Source organism: Macaca mulatta, chromosome 3, assembly GCF_049350105.2.
Source record: "Macaca mulatta isolate MMU2019108-1 chromosome 3, T2T-MMU8v2.0, whole genome shotgun sequence".
In the NCBI taxonomy this organism is placed as follows: Eukaryota; Metazoa; Chordata; class Mammalia; order Primates; family Cercopithecidae; genus Macaca; species Macaca mulatta.
In genome coordinates this window covers 91,736,202-91,758,915 of record NC_133408.1, presented here as the reverse complement: position 1 = coordinate 91,758,915, position 22,714 = coordinate 91,736,202, and the positions used below count along the sequence as shown (strand labels likewise).

The 22,714-nt window shown below is 44.8% G+C and overlaps 1 protein-coding gene across 2 annotated transcripts in view; it reads right to left on the bottom strand.

Moving 5' to 3' along the window:
* The window catches only part of AOAH (acyloxyacyl hydrolase), a 196,671-nt gene that overhangs the window by 99,298 nt on the left and 74,659 nt on the right, over nt 1-22,714 (bottom strand). For both annotated transcript variants that reach the window (XM_001102698.5, XM_077996935.1), the window contains exons 5-9: nt 18,122-18,181; nt 12,565-12,635; nt 3,720-3,780; nt 2,241-2,311; nt 1,319-1,367 (exon numbers count right to left, since the gene is read on the bottom strand). In XM_001102698.5, the coding sequence (XP_001102698.4) occupies nt 1,319-1,367; nt 2,241-2,311; nt 3,720-3,780; nt 12,565-12,635; nt 18,122-18,181 (312 nt within the window). The remainder of the gene's footprint in view (nt 1-1,318; nt 1,368-2,240; nt 2,312-3,719; nt 3,781-12,564; nt 12,636-18,121; nt 18,182-22,714) is intronic.

Genomic DNA, 22,714 nt, shown 5'->3' with positions numbered 1-22,714 from the left:
AAGGATTATTCATAGTATTCCAAAATGAAAGCACTTGCTGATCAGAAATGTGTTAATAAGACCGTGCTCACTCTCCAGTCTTTGGAGCTCCCCACGCCCATTAAAACATGAAAGAACCTATTAACATCACACTCAACCCTGGGGTCCCCAGGACACAGTCTGGGCAAGGTTGGACTTCATGGTTGTAAGACTCCCTCTGAGTTTATGATGTTGTGGTTCTGTGAGTGGTGTTTCCTCTGTGGAAAGGGATAGGTATGAAGGTGATATGTCCTTCTCCCATCACTGATAATGAGCTCTGCATCTTGCCTATTACTTTTTCCTCTTCACTGAAGCAGATAAATGAAGCAACTATTTACAGGCAATTTAGACAATTTATTTAGGTAGGTGTAAAAATAATTGCAATTTTTGCCATTAATTACAAAAACTGAAATTACTTTTGCACCAACATAATATCTTGAAGTTAGAGAATCTTAAGCTTCAGGACCCATCACAGCCCTTGCCCATGTGAGTGCTGGGAGTAACTGGGAGCATTAGCGTATTCTAGGTGGAGAGTGGAGGCCAGGCTGCAATCAGGACATGTTTCCATGTAAACACTTCCGGTAAGTCAGAAACGAGATCTCGAAAGAAAGGGAACTGAACTTCTGAGACTCCAGGAGTTTGTTATGATTTCTATGATTGTTTTAAAAATTACTCATTTTCCTATTTGATTTTGTATTTTTAAGTAGATATTCTTTTTTTCATAAGGAACCCTCAAATCTTGTAAGCTTAACACCCCACAAACTTGAGGCTGTTGCTGTGTTAGTTTGGCTTGCCTCTTTTCTTCCCCTGGGAGCTGCAAATCCATTATTCATAGGAAACTAGGACACCAGCATTAAATGCCTCAAGGTGTGAGTGGTAGGGTAAATACTGAGTAATTTCTGCTCTGCCTGGGTAGGCTTATGAAACAGAAAAAAAATGGCTGCAACAAAATAAGGACAGCATGTGGTTTGCTCCAACAGCTGTGTGGGTTGCTGTAAAACTTTGTTAACATCACTCTTCATTTAATTTCACACTGTTCAAAACAGTATAAAGGGATTAGATGTGGGTGACCTTAAGCAAGGCTTAAAGGGGCCATGACTGAGAAAGACTCAACTCTCATGACATCGCTGACACTCTTCATGCATCATCAGGATTCTATACCCCTCTTCTAAGCAGCAGGAAAAGAGTTGCTTTAGGCTGTCGTAGTCTTCCCTGGATCTAACTAAAGCAAACATGTGATGAACTTTGCAGGAGGCAGGAACAAAGGAGAATGGGGTTCAAGCTGAATTTAGTTGCTTACCCAAATGCCATTACAGTTTGAATCCTGATGGACATCCCAGTTGTCTGGCCTAAGAAAAAAATATTAACATTGGTCTTTGACATATGCTTGTCTCTCAGTGGTTGTGTTTCATGAATGAATGAATGAATGAATGAATGCTACATTAAGTGCCATGGCGAGGCAACAGCATTCTTCATGGAAGAGTGTCACATCCCATTGCGTGTTGTGACATCAGAAGCCTCCATTCAGCTTCCATGCTTTAACCTTGGTTTGGGTATTTGCCAGAAGCTCTGGACCAAATCCTGTCTTTTTCATCATTGACTACATTCATGGACCGCATTGTTGTGGAACGGTGCCGATGAACACAATGAACAAATCTGCATCCCATTGTGCCCCTAAATGCCCAAATAACTGGTTTATTCAATGCTTTCACACTATAGTCACAACAAAGGCGAGGGCTAGCATATCTATTTTTTGATACCAGAGATGCAATTGAACCTCAGCCCAGGGCTAATGTATGACATGTTTTCCATTCGTTAGAGGCGCCTCCTTACTCCCAGAGGGAGAGGTCACTATTTCTGGGCCCAATTCTGCATGGAGAACTGATACAGAAGGCTGGATAAGTGTCTACAACAAGATAATCCATTTACATGATTGTTTTTCCCACTTGACTGTAAGCTCCAGAAGAGGAGGCATATTTCTGTTTTGTTTACCACCCAGCATGATGCAAAGTACTTGGAAAATTGTAGGTCTCTGATAAGCATTTCTTGGACAAATGAACGAATGAATGCCGTTCTTTCTTCACTGAGCTTTACTTCAATCAGAACACAAAAATCTCTTCTCTCTGTAAGTGGGAATCCCCTAGGCTGGGGGAAGGAAATGTGCCTCCTGTTTCCTTTTCTGAAGATAATTTCAAAAATCAGCAACCAGCAGAAATAGTTACCTTCTACCTGGGTACACCGATTCGTCGCTGTCATTACAGTCTCTCCCCCGCCAGTGATAGCCCCGCAGGGTCTGAAATTGAAGAGCACACACAGGAGGGGTTCAGCCCGCTTTGATGTTATCCATGAGGAAGGTCAATCAGAGCTGTCTGAATGGCATTGACATCCGCAGTTTTTAATTCAAATTCAATCTAGGATCACTAAAGAGCACTAAGAAAATTAAGATTAATATAAGACATGCTGTGTGAAGTGACAAGTAATATAACACCAGGGCCAATAACAGGTGGTAGGGTGTGTGCATGTGTGTGCATATGTGAATGTATGTGTGTGTGTGTATGACATTAAGTGCTTGCTTGTATGTGCATGTGTGGGTGTGCATTGTGTGAATGTATATGTATGGAGGCACGTGTACATGCATGTGTGTGTTTATGTGTATTCATATTGTAGATGTGTGTGCATGTACACACTTGTGTTTCTGTGTATATGTGTTTGTTCATGTATGTGTGTCTACAAGCACCTCTAGAAACAGCAGACCCTTCCAACTTCCCAAAAACCCTCTATTAACCATCAGTCCTCTCAGGCTGTAAAACAATTGGCTTATTTGGCCAAATGATTAATGTCATTGGATAATTTAAAAGTCTCTACCCAAATGGATAATTATGCAGGTTTAAATATTTGACCTTAATGATTTGAATCAAGAGTTATAATAACGCCAGATAATATTTTTATTTTCTCCATTCCCAAGTAGAATATCTGAGATTTCCCAAACTTTTGGGACTTTGTGACATGTTACTTTGTTGTTGGTTTTCACAGAGAATACCCTGACATTTTAACTGTTCTGAATCAAATGCACACACACACACACACACACGTTAAAAAGTAAGTTAAAGTAGATTTAAGAAGTTCCAAAATAATTCACAAAACCTTTCAAGGCAACCATAGCCCTCATGGAGAATTCCAGCTGGAAATGGAAACAAAACCAGTCTGGGCCTAAGATTTACTTCAATGCCTTGTGTATCATAACAATGATACAAAATCCTTAAAAAATGTGAAATGGGTTGGGTGCAGTGGCTCATGCCTGTAATCCCAGCACTTTGGGAGGCTGAGGTGGATGGATCGCTTGAAGTCAGGAGTTTGAGACCAGCCTGGCCAACATGATGAAACTCTGACTTTACTAAAAATACAAAAATTGCCGAGGTGTGGTGGTGTGCGCCTGTAATCCCAGCTACTCTGGAGGCACGAGAAGCACTTGAAACCAGGAGGCAGAGGTTGTAGTGAGCAGAGAACATGCCACTGCACTCCAGTCTGGGGGACAGAGTGAGACTTGGTCTCCAAAAAGAAAAGAAATTGTGAAATGATGTGTTGTTCATCAAATTAATAATGCGTTCAAATGAAATTTAGTCCTGTCTTACTAAAGGAAATAAATTTGTAGGAAGCAATATGATGTTAGTGAACATCTGGTTATTCCTAAGAATACTTACTGGGAAAACGCTGTATTTGTCTGAATCTACGTCTTTGAATGGCACAGACTGTTCTATAGCTCTAGGAAAAAGAAAACAAAACAATCGGTGAGCTAAGAAAAAAAGTAACAATGTTGGTGAAAACAAATGGAGAGACATTTTCTGATACAGCTGTGTTGAGTCTGTGCCACAGAGGGCCATTCTAAACAGAAAATTAAGAGTCTGTGCGGTATCAGACAGAGCCAGCGAAACTTTGCCAGTCTCTGCTCTTTACCCAACAGAACTGTTTCCTCTCTGATATTAACTTGGCCTATACAAGGAAGTGAAATAATTGAAATGAAATTTTAAAGGGCAAGGGGTATCGATGTTGAGATTCCCAGGAAATATGAGACTGCACTTTGAGTTCAGTCAATGAATGAACTCAGCACTACAAATTGAATTTTTGCCATTTTGCACATTCTGTTATAGAAATCTTTTCTTAAAATTTTACTCCTTTCAATCACTTATCCTGAGAGTCTTGACCATTTAGCTGGTATTTGCTGGCAACTTTCACTCCCATTCATGAGTCTTGGAAACCAAGGACCCTGATGTGATGACTAAATAAATTGATGCCAAAGTCACGGACATCCCATGAGGGAGGATTTCCCCTGTGGAATCCTCACTACCAGGCTTTTCCCAGCTTCTAAATGTCAAACACTGTCTTGGGTTTAGAAAATCACTTACAGAGTAGCAGAATGATATAGTCATATGTCAATGAGGCAGGAAAATAGGGTCTGGAGGCAGGAAACATAAGTCCGATTCACACTTCAGCTATAATAGGAAATAGCCTCTCCATAGGGCAACGCCGTAAATGACTTTGTAACTTGACTTCATCCTCTTCATTGACATAGGGCGTACCCCAAGTAGAGGATATTGAAACTCACAAAATCTCTGTAACTGGGTCTTTGAGCCCCTATTCTCAGGCCTACTTCTACACTGTGGAGAGAACTTTCATTTTCAATAAATCCCTTCATTCCTTCCTTGCTTTGTGTGCTTTGTCCAATTTGTTCAAGATGCCAAGAACCTGGACACGCTCCACCATTAATGGCAAGATGAGGCTTTCTGTGGAGCTGAGAATTTACAGTGAGTAACACAACCTTTTATAGGAATCACTAAATGGTCTTTTGAATAAAGAGCATCTCAACAGTTCTGAGAACCTCAAGGCAAATAAATGCAACCCGAGACCATGCAGAGCCTAACTGGCAGCCTGGAGCCTGTGTTATGAACTCTGGGATGGGACAGAAGATCAGCTTGCAGGCCTCTTTGGTCAAACACTGAAAGGCACTGTGCTGGTTATATTAGCCTCTATGGTTCTATAGCCTGTATTCTACTCTATACTTTTGGGTCTGGGAATTTTGCAAAATACACTTACCAGGTTCTCTTGGGAACTGCACCTGGCACTGGTGGGAAGAGAGAGCAGGAGGAGGAGAGGAGAAGTTGTTTTCCCTGACTTTCTCTCTCTGGATGTTCCCTTCAGTGACTCCAGCTCTAGCCACAGTGGGCCCTCCCGAGGGTCCCAGCACCCGTGGGTGACCCCTCATCCATGGCTCCAGGACTGGCCCACATGGCCTCTTGTTTTGCCCCCAGCAACCCCACAGCATGTGGTCTCCCAAGCCTGAGAACACCAGCTCCTCCCTTTTGCTTCTTCTGTCCGCCTAGGGATACTGGCTGCCTCCTGCAGTCCTCATAGCTGGGTGGCCCAGCCTTCCCCCTTTTACTGTTTCAGGCTTTTTAGCACATTTTAAAGCTGGTAGCTTATATTAAATCCTCCTTGCACAGCTCTGTTTCCTGACTGGACCACTGAGAGGAGGGCCCTGGGATGAGTGAGTGCTGGTTATGGTACTCTGGAAAAGTAGGGAGTGTGGGGAGTCGATAGCCACTTGGTGGACCCAATGAAGAGGGAGCTGCAAGCTGATGTCTCATCACTAGTCCTTCCTACATCCCTGCCCTGGGGGACAGGGGAGGCTGGATCCCTGAAAGGACAAAGCAGCAGGCTCCCTCTTAGTGTCCCCGAGAGGAATTATCCTTTTGAATTCAAGTGCTCTTGCCAGATACTGAGTTGAGCATGGTGGTTCAGTAAAGACTCCAGAGTCAGTTGGAGTCGCTGCTCCATCCACCGCTTTCTCAGCAGCTCTGCAATTCTCAGAAGTTTATTTAACCTCCCTGAGCCTCATTTTTAAATCTGTAAAATGTGATCCTGCCAGCTCCCTCCCAGGGTTTATTGGGAGGATTAAGGGAAACCACATGAAAAGCCCCTGGTATTGGTTCTCACAAAGTGCTTGCAGCTGTGATTATGAGTGCCTGCTGTCCGAAAGAGGAAATTCACCTTCCCCTTCCATTTGGGGTGGGGTGGGGTGGGTTGAACAGGGCCAGAGAGAGAGCCACCCGCAGGAAATTAGAAAGGTTCTACTTGCTGACTCCACACATCCACACTTACAGAGTGAGTGAGAACCAGCCCTGGGGAAGGTGGAAGCTTATCCAGGAGCAATTCAGGTGTGGGCTGTAGCCAAATTCCACCCCCATGATCACCCACACCTTGATTTTCCCATGGTGGGAGCAGAGGGGAATGAAGCTTCCCCAGTGGGCTCAGAGGCTGTGACGCTGCTTTCCCTCATGCAGCAGAGGAGCTAGGGCAAGATCATTCTTGAGATCCTTCCTGCTCTGATGCTCCAGGGTTTCTAGATCCACCCCATCCCTTGTCTACTCTGAGCTACGAATGGTTTTCTCTCATTTTAATTATCTGTCAAGAAATGCAGATAAAGCTTGGACCAAATGACATGCAGTCATCCAACATCAGTTGTGACTGTTGAGAATTTGGAAAAGGCTTTGAAGGTCACATTTTCTGTGAGATTAGGCAGTTTTCCCCATGTATGTATTTGGCCTCTTGGACAGCGTTTATTTTTCTAGTTGAGAAAAGGAAGATAAAGAAAGAGAGCAAGAGCAAGAGACAAAGACAGATCAACAGAGACAGACAGAGAGAGAGAGAGAGAGAGAGAGAGAAATGGCATAGACCCAAACAGCCATATTTTCAGCCTGAGAAAGAAAAAAGAGCTGGAGGAAAGGTCTCCTTTGGGCGTGCGCCAAAGCTATCCCCTCCCACCTTTGTTATCTTGGGGGTGAGAGTTTGTCCTTGAAAGAATGAACAAAGAGTGGTCTTTAGGATTGGAAAGCTGATTTGTTAACATTTGTCTGCTTACTTTAAAGGCTCCAAGTGACTGACCAAAGCCATGCATTCTAGACATGAGTAGGTAGACTGAGTACTTAAAGTGGCATAAATTGCAACTTGTATAATCTCCACAATCCCTTCTTCACAGCCCACTAATCAAAATTATTTTCCACTTAGCAACAACTTCATTTGGTAGCAAAACTTGACCTGAACTGATACAGGGCAATTTGTAAACTTTGTTATACTTAGTGTGAAAATTCATATATTTCACTCTGAAATATAAATCTGATTGATCAAGAGGTGCCAGGGATAGCAGGTGGGTTATGGTATATGCACATTTATTACTTTACTAGAATATAAAAAATCTGAATTTCAAATCATATCTGGCTCCAAGGCGTTTTGTTTGTTCGTTTTTGTGTTTGTTTTTATAGAGATGGAGTCTTGCTCTGTTGCCCAGGCTGGTCTTTAGCTCCTGACCTTAAGTGATCGTCCCATTCTGGTCTCCCAAAATGCTGAGATTACAGGCATGAGCTAATGTGCCTGACAACTCCAAGGTTTTGGATAAGGCATTGTCGACTTTTACTACAAATTATTTCTGTAAAATTGCATCTGAACTTGATACCTTGCGTATCCTTAGAAATATCTAGCTGTGTGTTGAAATGTTCATTCATTCATTCCTTCATTCCACAGGCATTTTGGGAGTCCCTGCTATGTGCTGGGAATCATATTAGATACCAGAGATGAGTACAAGACACAGTCCTACAGTTCCTGCACTTTAGGAACTTGACATGGACGAAGAAATTAATGCATCAAAAGATAACTATAGTCCTAGATGAAAAATGCTGTAAGAGCGTTGTGCATCTAGAGAGGAAAAAAACGTTTCTAACCCTATATAGTGGAAGAAGTGATCTTAAGGTGAAACCTAAAGGATGTGACAGCATTTTCAAGGCAAGCAATTGGACTGAGGGCAGCGTAGTGGGAAGGAAAAGCCACGAGAATTCTTTCAACGTAGCTCCAGGTTCTGAAATTAGACTCCCTGGGTTTGAATCCCAGTTCTGCTGTCTCCTTGTCAGGTGACCTTACTCAAATCATTTAATCTTTTTGTGCCTCAGTTTTCTTATTTGTAAAATAGAATCAATATCATTAACGATTTCCTAGATATGGAGAGCACTCGAAAAAACAAAACAAAACACATGAGCTCTTACTGTTATGTGCAATAGGAACCCTGATTGCAAGGATGGCTCCTCGGGTGGGGCAGCAGGACTCCGGTGTCTGCTCTCATCATGGTTTGGTATCTAGAGACATCCCCATCCCAATCCATGGCCCCTCTTTGGATGTTCAGATTTCTGGCCACACGGCATTCTATTCAATGACCATGCAGTCTGGTGGTGCTCACTGCCCCTGCTCTATACCTGCCTGCCACCAGATATTAGGTGAGTGGGCTTGACCCGGGGAGCAATTATAACTGCGGCTGATTGTTATTAATGATGCAGTATTGAGCTATTCAAGTTCAATCTCCCTAAAACTATTTCATGAAACTGGGTCATTACGACAGAAGAAAAATGGTGAGAATGAATCTCCATGTGTGCCTGCCTCACATGGGTCTCAGGTAGCTCTCGAGGGCTGGGTGCGGGTTGGTTGCATCTGTGGGTGGATGTGTTATGTAGGTCTCTATCACTGAAATGAGAACAGAGAAGCCACGGAAGGGCACACCTGCCTATAGACGTGGCTCAGCTTGGAGGTGGGGGTGGGACTGAAGTGGGTCGAAGGAGCAGGGTATGGGGAAGGAGGAGGCTAAAAAAGGGAAAAAAAAATAGTGTTGAATTAACACAATCAACAGGGGATAGGATGGTTTGCACGTATTTATGTGAAATAATATGGAGGTTTCTGCATATAGACATTAAATAAAAAGAATAGATTTTTAAAAAGAGGGGATCCTCCTGACTTACCACTGTTGAAGTAAAATACAGGCAGTGTGTAGGCACTGTGTATCCTGATTAAAACAGAACACCAAAAAACTTGATCACCCCATGGTCATAGCCTGATAGCTACACATTTGTTTTCCTGGAAAAGTGGTGCTTTTCCTTCGTGTATTCCCTCATTTCTTCACTGAGCTCCTCCTGCTAAGAAATGGGATCCCTGCTCCCCAGGAGCTTGTGCGTGGTGTAGGAGACCAGCCAGGAAGAAGGGATTGAAGAATGGGATGAGGCGGAGCAGGCACTGGGGGGCTGGTGGCACCGAGGAGGAGCCAGGAGCACCCAGGAGGGCTGTGGAAGCGACTGAAAGTAGGCTGGGTGCTGGAACGTGTCCCTGGGGTGGGGACACCTCAAATGAATTTTGAAAGCATTAGACCGAGTGGGACAGTGGGCAGGGAGAGGCACTGGGCAGGTAAGGCATTCCTCCTGGGGGAATTTTATCAAAGGACTATGCCACAGAAGATATGCAGGTCTTGTCTCTACCACGTGAGGACTCCGTGCTAGTGGGTCAGGCATTTAAGACCTACTCGTTCCTCTAAAGCGTAGGGCTAAGAGTTGAGGGGGTCAATGGAAAGCAAACTGTTGGATTCAAAGGTCAGATTCATCCATTACCGGATCTGTGACCTTGCGCAAATGATTTTACCCCTTTAGAAAGGAGAAAATAATGGCGCTGACCTTCAATAGTTGGATTTACAACAGTTTTTGGTGCTTAGACAGCACCAGATAACTTTTAGTTATCAGTATTATTACTGAACCACAGATGGCTTTGAAGAATATGTGAGACTGCATTTATACGTGTACGTGCTTTGTAAGTCATAAAGCACTGAACCAATTGTGACCAGCTGCATATGACACTTGAAACACAGTGATTTTCAGAAAGAAGGAAAACACAGTTTTTGCTTTTTCATAAAAGAATAATTTTCCCTTTCAAACTGGACCCAGAAAATCCTTGGCTACTGATGCTCTTGAATTCAATTTTTCAAAGGTGGTTCAATTGAAGAGTTGTCACTTTGACCCTGTTGGGTCCTGCTGGCCCACATCTAACACAGAAAATGCATTCAGCAAGGAGGGGGCAGGGGTCTCGATTTAATGGGAGCTAGGCATGATGACATGATTGGGGGCCTGGGGAGCTGGCCGCATCTCAACCTTCCAGCATCTTCTTTCATGTCTAATATCTTCCCCCTACTCCCCATGTCCTGATGCTCTCTGCATTCATCCCCAGTCATGAAAAGGGGTGTTGCTAGCATTTCCGGCACCTGCAATGGCACTTTGCATAGCTGGCTAGCAGGGGCTTAAGCCAGCAGATTGACCAGGAAGAGTTTTTAACTGTTTAACTCTTGGATCGCTCTAAGAGGCTCCAAATGTGGGTCTGAATCATAGCTTCCTCCTGCCCCTGGATATTATTACAACAGATGAGAGCTGTTCAGTGGATTTAGTACTCATGAAGCTCATGAGATGAAGGATGGCAGAATGAGGAAAAGTGTCTTTGTTAGGGGTTGAATTGTGTTCATGAAAAAAACATGATGAAGTCCTAACCCCTGGTATCTGCGAATGTGACGTTATTTGGAAACAGGGTCTTTACAAGTGTAATCAAGTTAAGATGAGGGCATTAGGGCAGGCCCTCATCCAACATGACTGGTGTCCTTATAAAAGGAAATGACAGGCATCCAAGGAAGATGACCAGATATGAAGATGAAGCAGAGACTGGAGTGATGCAGCTGCAAGGCAAGGTATACCAAGGCCTCACAGCCACCATCGGAAGCTAGGGAGAGACAGAAAGGATCCAACTAGAATCTCAGAAGGAGCGTGGCCCTGCTGCCATTTTGACTCTGGACTTCTGACCTCCAGAACTGAGACAGAATTAATTTCTGTGGTTCTAAGCCACCCAGTTTGTGGTGTTTTGTTACCACAGATATAGGAAGCTATAGCTTCTCAGTCCAGGTGTGCAGCCTAACTCTCACCTCTGTGTGTTCTCAGCCATCCACAAGGCTAGGCTAGCACAGACTAAACTAATAGGAGCTCCTGCGGGAGAGGAAGAGTAAAAGAAGCAGGGACTGGGGCAGATGCTGTAGTTAAATAAATATCTCACGGCTAAAGAACATTATTCTGAGTCATTAAAGTATCACCTGTATGTGTAGCATTGGCAGTCTTGCACCTGTACTAGAAGGCAAGCATTGGGGTGGACATGGACACCTAGGAGTCTAAGTGTGGAGTCTAATGGCCTAAGAATTTCCTGGAAAATTTCCAGGAAAACACAGCACTCCCCCACCAGGTTTGGGGCAAAGGAATCTGGATTTTAAAACATTTCAAGATGATTCTGAGACATGGGCAGAATTTAGTTTACACTGTAATTTTAGATATGGGGAAGCTGAGGCTCAGAGACATTAAGTGGCCCAAGTTCTCAAAGTCAGCTCAAGAAGCAGCGTTGCAAAGGAGTCAAGAATATGTATATTCACAAAGAACACAGGAGATCAAGTGCACCTTGAGGTGTATCTTGGGTCCTCAGTGGCCCAGCAGAAGTTACTTCTTTAAGGCTCAGTTGCTTTCTCTGTGAAATGGGAATAATAATAACCCTTACCTCATTTTATTGTTATGAGAACTAAGTGAGGAAACATATCAGAAGTTCAGCACCTGGCACCTGGAACAGCACCCATACACCTGATAGCAGCAAAGCAGCAGTGGTCATACTAGAAGTAGCTTAGTGGGATTGGCTTGGTGGCTCACGCCTGTAATCCCAGCACTTTGGGAGGCTGAAGTGGGTGGATCCTTTAAGGTCAGGAGTTCAAGACCAGCCTGGCCAAAGTGGTGAAACCCCGTCTCTATTAAAAATACAAAAAATTAGCTGGGCATGGTGGTGGGCGCCTGTAATCCCAGCTACTTGGGAGGCTGAGGCAGGAGAATCACTTGACCCAGGGAGGCGGAGGTTGCAGTGAGCCGTGATCACACCATTGCACTCCAGCCTGGGCAACAAGAGTGACACTCCGTCTCCAAAAATGAAAATAAAAATAAAAAAGAAGTAGCCTTAGTGAAAGGTAGATCCCATGCTATTTTGCCTCTGAGTCCAATGCCCTCTCAAGACATTGTTTCACCCTTTAGTGTTTTGAACAGCAGTTACTGTGATGTCTAGCATAACCCCAGACTCAAAGTGGAGCTGGAATATGGACAGGAGGGTGTGGGAATTCTGGACAGTGTCTCTGCACTCACAGTCATATTCCTATGTATCTGAGTCAGATTTTTAACGTAATAGTTTGGGCTCTGTGAAAACACAGTCCCTGTCCAGCGTTGTGAATGTCATGCACTAAAGATGCTCAGAGTCTTCTCCATGCCCAGTTGCACACCCTTGTCCGTAGCTCACACGGCAGGGAGGGGCTGTTTCCAGGTGTAGTGCAGTGGGCACCTCGCTGGCAGGCACTTGCCGGCAGTGAGCCTCACTGCGGGCTGCATTCTAGCCTGGAGGACAGATCAGCTTTGAGATGCAAAGATGCTGGCATTCAGTATATTTCCCAAACGATTTTGTTCAGAGCTCGTTTGTCTTCTGGTTTCTGTGCAATGTTTTGAGAAAGAAACACTTTAACCTTCAGGGATGACTTTTAAGTGTGAAGATCATTTTAGTCATTAGAAAAAGGGGACAAGCAAAGATGTTATTACACACTAGTGTTCCGGAAGGTAGAAATTGTATACATACGATTTAATTTTCTGGCAGATCTTGGCCAAAATCGGGAGTGAACAAATGTCAGAACCACTTCTAGAATATCTCTGGGGAGACAAAAAGACAATAAAAAGAGAGTTGTTTAGTTTAAGGAGTGGTTCCCCAGCTCCTAAGGGCCCCTCTGTACTTGAGGTTTCTGGATCCTCCTTCCTCTAGAATCCAGCCTGTTTCACCTCTCTAAATTTACCTCTTGTTTCTGTCCCCACAATCCATATCCATGCCACTGCCTGTGCCTTTGCCCACCGGTCTCCTCAGCCCGAAGCCTTCCCTCCTTCTCTTCTCCCAGCCAGCTCTTCCCAGCTTCCCAGCCACCCTCAGTCTCCACCTTGTCCAAGGAGGGTCCGGCAACAGCATTCTTCTACCCAGGTGCTTTAAAAATAAAGAACATTTTCCAACAAAATAATTCCATCTCATAATGGAAATAAAAACTAAAAGGAGAGACCAATCTGGGGTCTGGGAGGAAGGAAGGTCCCTTCCCCTGCGGAGGAGAGAGGTGCACAGACCAAGCTCCTTACACTTCTTGAGCCATGGGGTTCTAGACAGTGATTTCTACGAGGCTCCAGATGTGGGCTACACTAAAAGCCCTGACATTTTACCAAACAGTGCTTTTAGAAAGATTGCAGTTTCCACAATGCTTTCCTCAAGTTAAAGAAAGAGAAGACAACAGGGTAGAAAAGTTAGGCACCAGCATTTATCAATGAAGGGAGAGAGACAGTGGATTCCTGCCAGCCCAGAGTCCTTCAAATGGCTATGAGGAGTGTTACGGGCCTTGGTGGTGTTTGACCCTGGCAAGAGAGAATCAGCAACCATTTCAGAATATAAATGAGGTACTTAAGGATTTTTGAGATGCCTGCCCAGCTTTCTAGGAGGAGAAATAATCCTGACTGGTGGCCCAGCTCCATCTAAGACGTGGAGACAAAGAGGCCGTCCTTGTCCTCAGCTCACCATTGAGTGGAGGGCATGGGTGGAGGCCCCAGCCCTGGGCACACTCTGTGGGGTCTGCAGAGGCCAAGGCACTAGCAGGTGTCTCTAGGAACCTGGAAGAGGATGCAGATGACCCTGCAGTGAGGCAGGATAGAGGCAGGTGGGAAGGAAGAGAGACGGCCTGGCCTGAGGCTTTGTGACTCAGTGGGGGGCCACAGTCTTGCTAGAGATGCACATCCTTGCCTTCCACATCCCCATGTCAGGCCTGCCGAATCAAAAACCATGGGTGGGTCCTGGCAGCCTATGTCTTTGTAGCCCTCCAAGTCATTCTGGTGCCCACTAAGGCTTGACAACCACTGCTCTAGGTCCTTGTCACTCAACGTGTGATCACAGATGAGGAGCATTGATGCCACCCGGGAGCTTTCAGAGATGCAGAGTCTTGGACCCGGCTGCAGACCTACAGAATCAGAAGCTGCATTTTAACAAGGTCCCCAGGATGCACGCTGAAGCTGAAGTAGCCCGGCTCCCGGCAGAGGGAGCGCCTGAGCAGTGCTGTGGAGGCATGAGAAAGCTTGGTGTCTTAGAGGAACGCCAAACATTCCCACCTGGCAGGAGCATTGGAATGGCAGAACGCAGGGAACCGTGGAAGGAAGGAGACAGGATGGGGGCCTGGAATGCAGCACTACATGATACCCTGAGGACTGTGGGGAAGCCGCGGAGGTGTCAGGCCGAGGAATCACATTTGTGTTTCGGAAAGACGTCTTTAGGCATGGGGGGAGGGCCTGGAAGAGGATCATTTGAGATAAGAGACCCTAAGGCCCTATCTCACGGTTTCAAACCTCGGGGCTATTGCCATGTTGGGCCGATAACAATTTGGTCTTTGCTGTGCGGGCTGCCCTGTGCACTGTGAGATGCTGGGCAGCATCTCTGGCCTGTGACCCCCAGATACCCGCTGCACAAATCTGCCTCCAGACATTGCCAAATCTGCCTCCAGACACTGCCAAATGTCCCCAGGGTGGGAGCAAGGGCCAATATTGCCACCGATTGGGAAGCACTGATGGGAAACAGGGTGGAGGAGGGTGATGGTGCGAAGAAGGGGTGGTTAGAAAGGTGACTCCAGAGACTTAGTAGCTGACTGAGATCAGGATTGTGGACACACTGCAAAACAAGCATCAGCATAAGTTTCTACCACAACATTGACGGCGCTTTGGAAGTACAGACCCTATCTGAGATCCAGAGTCCAAAGTCAGTTTGCATTTGAATGTTTGAGGTTCTTTTAACATTCAGTTTAGACTGAAGGCCTTGATCTAATTCTCCTAACAACAATCTAGATTTTAACACTGATGATAACCAACATATTACAAATTGATATGAACAGTTTTATAATTGCTACACAAAAGGTGCAACAGAATAAAACTATATAATTGCACAGCTGTTTGCTGTCAAAATTCAGCCTGACGGCTACAGCTGTCTTTGCCATTCATTGTGTAGAAATTGGGGTTAGGAAGTGGGTGGCAGATGATGTAGGGGACCCTAGAACTCCTCCTGGTTAGACGGAGGTTTTGATTATCTGGTCTTTTCATTACATAGTATGGGAAAGACCACCCTTCTTCTTTTTTTTTTTTTTGAGACGGAGTCTCACGCTGTTGCCCAGGCTGGAGTGCAGTGGCGCGATCTCGCCTCACTGCAAGCTCCGCCTCCTGGGTTCACGCCATTCTCCTGCCTCAGCCTCCTGAGTAGCTGGGACTACAGGCGCCCGCCACCGCGCCCGGCTAATTTTCGAGACCACAGTGAAACCCCGTCTCTACTAAAAAACACCCTTCTTCTTTTACAATTTACTTGCAAAGAGAACTGAGATGGGTGCCGAGCACAATGTATGAGTCTTGCTTGCCTATTTGCCAGACTCCTCCTTTCTGAACTTTGCTAGATAGAGACAAAATGTGGGCTGTTATTAACTCAGCAATATATTTAAAATATTGCAACTGGCTGCATCTAATCCCATCTAAAATGAGAGTCTCAAATCAGGGCTGTCCCTGGGGACAGGAGTCATGCAGCATCTTTGCTTTGCAATCTATTTAACCAGCTTCCTGAGCTTCTCCATGCACCAGGATGTCAAATGAATGCAGAACAACAAACCGGGGTTGAATAAAGAAAAATGGGCTGAATGGGGTAAACGGAAGCTCAAAGTGGGAGAGTCATCACTCTTCTGTACATAACCAGGCTGAAACTGAATTTCTGTGTGGCAAAGTGCTTTTCAACCCTTGTCGTGTACTGTATTACCTGGATTTAATTGGTCTGGGGTGGGGTTTGGACCTCAGCGATTTTTAGAGGCTTCCCAGATGATTCTATTGAGCAGGTGGGTTTGTGATCAGGGCTGTCATTTATAGTTGCACAGGTTGTCCACTGTACGATTCCAACATCCACACAGCCTGTGATATGAATGGTGCTCCCCAAAGTTTAGTACTAAGGAGGCCTTGTTGAAAGCTACTGGACTACTTGAAAGGGTACTGAATGTGGGGAGAGCTAGCTCTAGATTTAAATGTGGGGTTTCTCACCTACTAGCTATGTGGGATGAGCACATAACTCAACCTACCTGAGACTCAATATTCTCATTTGTAAAATGGGACTGATGACAAAAATACTCTATCTACTTTGTAGAAGTGAGAATTAAATGATTCCATAACTCAGGTCCTCTTAGATGCTCAATGCTCTGCCAAATCCATGAAAAGTTCCCTCTAGGAGCCTCTAAGGGCCTCACTGAGATCCAGGCTTTCTCTGGAATGTTTCATTTCCTTCAATAATGCATAACTGTTTTCAGGTCTGAATTCTCACCGACTGATAGGCTGTGCTGAAATGATATGTAACCTACTGAGTTCAGCCTTCTGTGCCCCGGCCAGGTCTGCAGTTACATCAGCCATCACAGTGAAATGAATTACTCTCTAAGCAGTTTTTTCAGAGACACTTATTTGCATTTTCTTTTTATTTTTTCCTTGATAGCTGTAATCTGGAGAGCAAATAAATTGGTGGAGGTTTCAGAAGAGTATTTTTATTGTTGAATTGTTCAGTAGAATTTTTTTTTCACTTCTCACAAGTAATTATTGGAATCCTGCCCCGTGAATTATGCTTGCAATTCTGGTGACAGAAGTAAAAAATTGTAAAATTCTAATTAGAAGTTAATGCCAAGGCAGTCTTTGCTAGTGAAGTAAACAATGCCTGGAGAATACGTTTTTAGGGGTGTGTTGAGAAGACTACAATACCAATTGTATTGGTCTCCATTTCTGCTTAGAGTTCTGAAGGGGTGGTCAAGAGTTTCCTGTGGTCTTTTAATATCTTATTCAACAACTTAAGCAAATTAGCTAAATGGGCTACTGTTGGCCCTTAATTATTCACTGAATTAAATAATGATTGGCAATGCAGACATTGTGATTGATTAATCAATTATGTAGAAATGCCTACATATTGCCTGTCACTTAACATGTATTTATTGGCCTTGTTCATCAAAACCCATATGCCCTCCATGAGCAGAGTTGTCAGATAAAATATTACACTAGATATACTAAAACACTATTCGTTGTTTCTCTGAAATTCAAATTTAACTGGGCATCCCATATTTTTACTCGCGAAATCTGGCAAGCCTAACCATGAGGGATTTTCCTCCCTTTTATTTCTATGTTGCCAAATCAATAATACCTCAAATGCAGTGTATCAAGGTGAATGATGAGCTAGCCAGCAGGGATAAGCCAAGGACGAGGTCTATGCCCTCCCATTGCTGATGGATGCTTCCTTACTGCCAGTATCTTTGGCACTGAGGATAATGTCGTACTTTAATGATCTACTTTTCTGCTTCCTTTTCAAATGGGGCTGATTTGCAACCACAGCCTAAGTCAAATACGTAAGCCTGTGAGAACTGATCTGAAATAAACATTCTATCTGTTGAACCAGAGTGTTATTACACAGAGGACAAATTAAGGAAGCATGAATAAAAATTGTGATAACTTTAACTCACAATTATTGAGGACTTGGTAAGTCCTAGGCAAGATCCCAGATGCTCTCTGAACTCTCAACTCTATCAGTGCCAACACTGGAGGACAATATTATCATCCCTGTCTTACAGACAAGAAAACTGGGGCTCAGTGAAGCTGAACACCGTGCTTAAGGTCACATTTTTAGAAAGTGGAGGAGCAGGAGGATACAGCTTCCTCCAACATGGTCTACTGGAAAGCAGCAGTTCTCAAATGCGGGTGATTTTGCTTTCCAGGGGACATTTAGCAATGCTGGGAGGCATTTTTGGTTGTTGTGACTGGGGAGGGGTGGATGGTGGTGCTGCTGGCATCTAGTAGGTAGAGGCCAGGGTTGCTGCTGAACACCCTACAAAGCCCAGGACAGCCTGCACAACAAACGATTATCCTGTCCCAGATGTCAGCAGTGCTGAGGCTGAAAAACCATGCTGTCGTGTGAAGGCAGGAAACACAAGTGGAAGCAGCTTGTAGCTATGGCATGTCGCGGGCTTATATCCAGAGTAGTCCTTGCCTTTGGAATGTGAAAGCCGGGGCCAGTGAGAGACGGCATGCCAAGGAAAAGGCTGGCGTTCTACCCACTGAGTGCTTACCAGAATTGGGGACTTCTTGACAATTCGTCTTGCCTTCTCTAGTGTAAATTTCCATGTCTCCTATAAAAGCAAAGTTAGACAACATTACAATTCATGTTTGATCGTTTCTTCCTACATCTTTCCTAAAATTAGGATATTTAAAGTCCATAAGTTTTCAATAAATGAACCACTCCATAAATTTGTAATGAAATAATTCACAAGAAGGCAATTTCACATTAATAGCTCTTTTTATTTTGGACTTTGCTTTGTGTCAGATGCAGTGCTAAGTACTTTGGGAACATTATCTTATTTACTCTTCAAACAGCCCTGCGAGATACGACCATTTCATAGATGAGGAAACTGAGATGCGGAAAAGCTAAGAGATCTCATAGCTAGGTTCTGAATGGCAGAGAGGCAATCTGAACCTCTGCTTCCTGACCCTTCTGCTATGCTGATCTCCATAAGCAACTTATCGTGGTGTCTAAAACGCCCCCAGCAGGAGACTGTCAATAGCCTACTTGCGTGTCTTGTGCTTTAGCAGTGAAGAATGGCTGATCATTGCTGTGCAAGCTAACACCTCATCTCTCAGTTACCTCCTCTTCCCCTGGTTGGAGATTCCCTGTCCTCTTTCAACCATTTTGAGAGCGTCTAAGTGCATCTTCCAAGTGTACACACATTGCAGATATAAAGAGTTAGCTCATTACTACCAGTGATGATTGCTGTGAAACTCCAAAGAACACTGTGTTGGCCTATTTGTGGAGGGGTTGGGGAAGAGTAACCCTGAGGTGGGTGGGGATGAGGAGGGTTTGCTCTCAGCACTGCTTCCCAGAGCTTTCAAAACCAACTGAATGTGCATATCCTGCCCCTGCCAAATCCCTCCTGGGCCTGCCACCTGTACAGCCCTAAAGTAATCTGCTCAACAATTGGAAAGCTCTGTCCGCTGGCTGCTAAGAGTGAGTGTTGATGACTCAAGAGGAAAACATGCTCTTTAGGTGAGTTTGGTTGCCAGGATGCCCTGCTACGGTGTATGTTTCTTAAAATATTGAAAGGCTAGTGTGCCAGTTGGTGAACAGCTGTGTCCCGAAGCCCCTGAGGGTCCTCCACTCTTGCTCTGACCGCCCAGCCTCTTCCTTGGACTCCCCCAGGCCTCCTTGTGATCCGTCAGCTATGGGGCCACTGTGATAGTCCCACCCAGTGGGCATCTGCAGGCTGTGCTCCAACTGCACCCAGTATCCATTCGGATTAGTTGGCAGCAGGCCAAAAGAGCTGGTCCCAATCTTCACTTTCGAAACATGACATCTTTAATAGAAAAGCTGCTTAGGGAATGGCCCCATTCAAAAAGTGACCTCATTAAATGCACTTTTGGCCTTTTCTGAAAATTCTAGCAAACCCTAAAATTCTCCTACTGTATAAATTAAGAATCTCTGGCATAGTCAGTGTAACAGACAACAGATTTTCATGCAAACTATTCTTATGGTGTCCCTTGTGGCTACTTTTATCAGCAAAGAGCTGTGCCCCTGCTTCTCTGTCTCAGAAATATTCCTTTGCATTCTCAGGCCTACTTTAAAATCTTCAGAGCCTTGCACAGTCCTTGATGCATAGTAGGTGCTCAGCAAACATGGAAATAAAAGGAAAAGAAGATAGTTGTGATATTATGTTAAACAAGGAAACTAGGCTACCAGATTTTATGCACATAGGAAAAAACCTTGCAAAGGAATATGTTATAATAATGATGGGTGATAACTTTTTCCTTTTTGCCCTTTTCTGGTTTTCTAACTTTTAAACAATGAATACCACTTCAGCAATAAATGCTTTCAAAAAAGAGCTCAATTCATGTTGTCTTGTTTTTTGTAGAAGAAAATGATGTGCTTGGTGCACTGATATGCAAGTGAAGGCCCTGGGGATCTGGCGGTGAACCCCACAGTGAATGACATAGACATCCCTTCCCTCCCAGAGCTTTCTCCCTGGCAAGGGGACTGACCTTGAGCAAGTACAGTAAACAGAAGTAGATGAAGCAGAGAGAGGGCTGAATCCCTTTGAGAGAACCAATCTGATTTTAACCAAGCTCACTTCTCTGGGGCTCAATGTTTGCTGGGAGGTAATGACAAGCTATGAAAACAGGGTGTGGCAAGTGCTGCAGCAGAGGCTGTGCTCAGGTGGGATGGGTGGCTTGTGTGTCCTCCCGGGAGGTCTAGAGCAGGTTCATCTGGATGTAGCTGAGTCCCCGATATTGGTGCATACAGGGGTGGCAGCAGGGATCCAGGGCTGAGGCTGCAAGGAAATGCACTGGCTTTTGCCAAGGAGGGGAGTCGAAGCACCCAAGAGTGGGAACAGAGTCCTGATCCCAGATGGACATCAACACTCACCCGTTTACTCAGAACCCACTTCCAAATTCCAGTCACAATAACTGCTAGGAAAATCTAGGTTTCTGCTGGAAATTGGGGAAGTGTAGGACCCACAACTAGAAAATTAGAAGCATTTCTGTAAGATGCAGTTTGGGTAACATCAAATTGAAGCAAAGAAGGAGCAGTCAGGCTTTTATCACACTCAAAGGTGAAGGCTCCATGGAGAGTGAGGGAAGAGCCCCTAGGGTAGAATCCTACCAGCACCCTTGAGGCTGGGGCAACAGGGGTTCAGCCAGCATAGACAGAATGGCTGTGTGTAGAGTGCAAGTTTAGGTGTAACAAAGATGTGGAGGCATGCCCTCGGACCCAGGGTTGTCTGTAGCCTTTGTCGCAGCGGCACTCACCACTGCCCCTTGGTAGAGGCTGTCCACATGTTTAGGGATGGCAACCTGGTGGTGACGGTGACAGACTTGTCCTGCAGCTGCATTTGCATGTACTCTACCTAAGATTCAGAAAATGGCAATTGACTCTACCCAACAATAAAGTGAATACTGGAGGGAAGCTCCAGAAGCCACCACTGGCTCCCTCTCTGGGCATCACCCAAGGCTGGAGAAGGGCCCCAGCCTGGCCAACTTGAAGCTGCTGCAGTGGGGTAGACAAGAGCCTGCAGGAAGCTTATGGCCTTGAGTCGGTGGGGCAGGGTGAGTAAGTCAGAGATTCCAGGCTCGGAATAGCTGTGCACAGGAGCCAAGGGGGCACAGGTGCAAAGGATGATGGTTTACATCACCCTCAGGGGTTGAGAAAGATTCTCAGGGGACCTGCAGCTTGAGCTAAGCTCCTACTCAAATCCCTCTTCACCCCTAGAAAGTATACACCCTCCCTACTTTACAGCACAGTCCACCCAGAGGTCAAGTACCTCACCTGATCACACAGGTAGGGGCAGACTAGAGGGAGGTCTGCCCGGGAATGAGGCCCAGAGCTTTCAGTCTTCCAAACTCATGCACAGCTTTCTCATTTACAGTGTGACAGATGGTAACAAAAATGGAGTTTCTGGCCTTCAAAAATGGCATCCCAGGAATTCACCTGGGAACTGCCATTCTAGAAGCACCCCCCTCCACCCCCTTTGGATAATTTCCCAGCTGCAGCACTGATGTCTTGTTCCCCCAATGACTCTGAGAGCTCCTGGGCAGGGGCTTGGGGCTCTGGGCTATAATTTTTGATTTCCCTTAACATCTTCAATAACATTGAGCCCAGGGCATGTAGGCAACAAGTGCCTGTTGACTTAAATTCACAAAATTATGAAAATGAAAAGGACTAAAGAGAGACTAAGAAAAGGCTGTATTTTTCAGATATTTTCTTTGAAAGCTCATTACAAGGGTTGCTTCTTCCTGAAGCCTTATCAGCTTTCCTAGTTTTCGGGTTGAGCTTTCCTCTTCTGTTTACTTTACATTCCACATTATAATACACTCCCATGCTTACATTTCACATTCCCCCACTAAACCTCGAGCTCTAGGTAGGTGAGGATGGTAACAGGTGCCTTTATGCAACCCCCGGACCCCCTGCACTGCCTACTTTTGCACCTGCCATGCTACCTTAGAAGAAGTAACATCGACTGAACAGAGGAATTAGAAAATTTGAAAAATACAGCCCTTTCCCAGTCTCTGTTTAGTCCTTGATCATCAGCGCACACAGTAGTATACAGCCATGGTGGCTCACTAAAACACTTCTGTCTAGAATGATTTAAGCGTCTACCCAAACCAAAGCCAGCCCAAAGTCTTCAGACAAGAGGAGAGGCTTGGAGACTACTGACTGCTATTGTGGGTTAGATTTTGAATTGTCTCACCTAAATTCATATCTGAGATGATAACCCTGCAGAAGCTGAGAATGTGGCCTTATTTGGAAAAAGAGTCATTGCAGGTGTAATTATTAAGTTGATGCAAAAGTAATTGCAGTTTTGCCGTTAAAAGCAAAGGAAGAGAAAAAGACACATAGAGGGAAGATGATGTGAAGATAGAGGGAGAATGCTCTCTATAAGAAATATCAAAAATTTCCAGCAAACCAGCAGAGCTAAGAGAAAAAGGCATAGAACAGATTTTCTCTCACAGATGTCAGAAGCTAAACCTACTGATTTCTTGATCTTGAACTTCAGCCTCCATAACTGTCAGACAATTGCTTTCTGTTGTTTAAGCAACCCAGTTTGTGGTCACAGCCCCACAGACTCACACAACTTCTCTTGCTCTCCAGGGTGATTTTGTTCTTGACCTTGAGC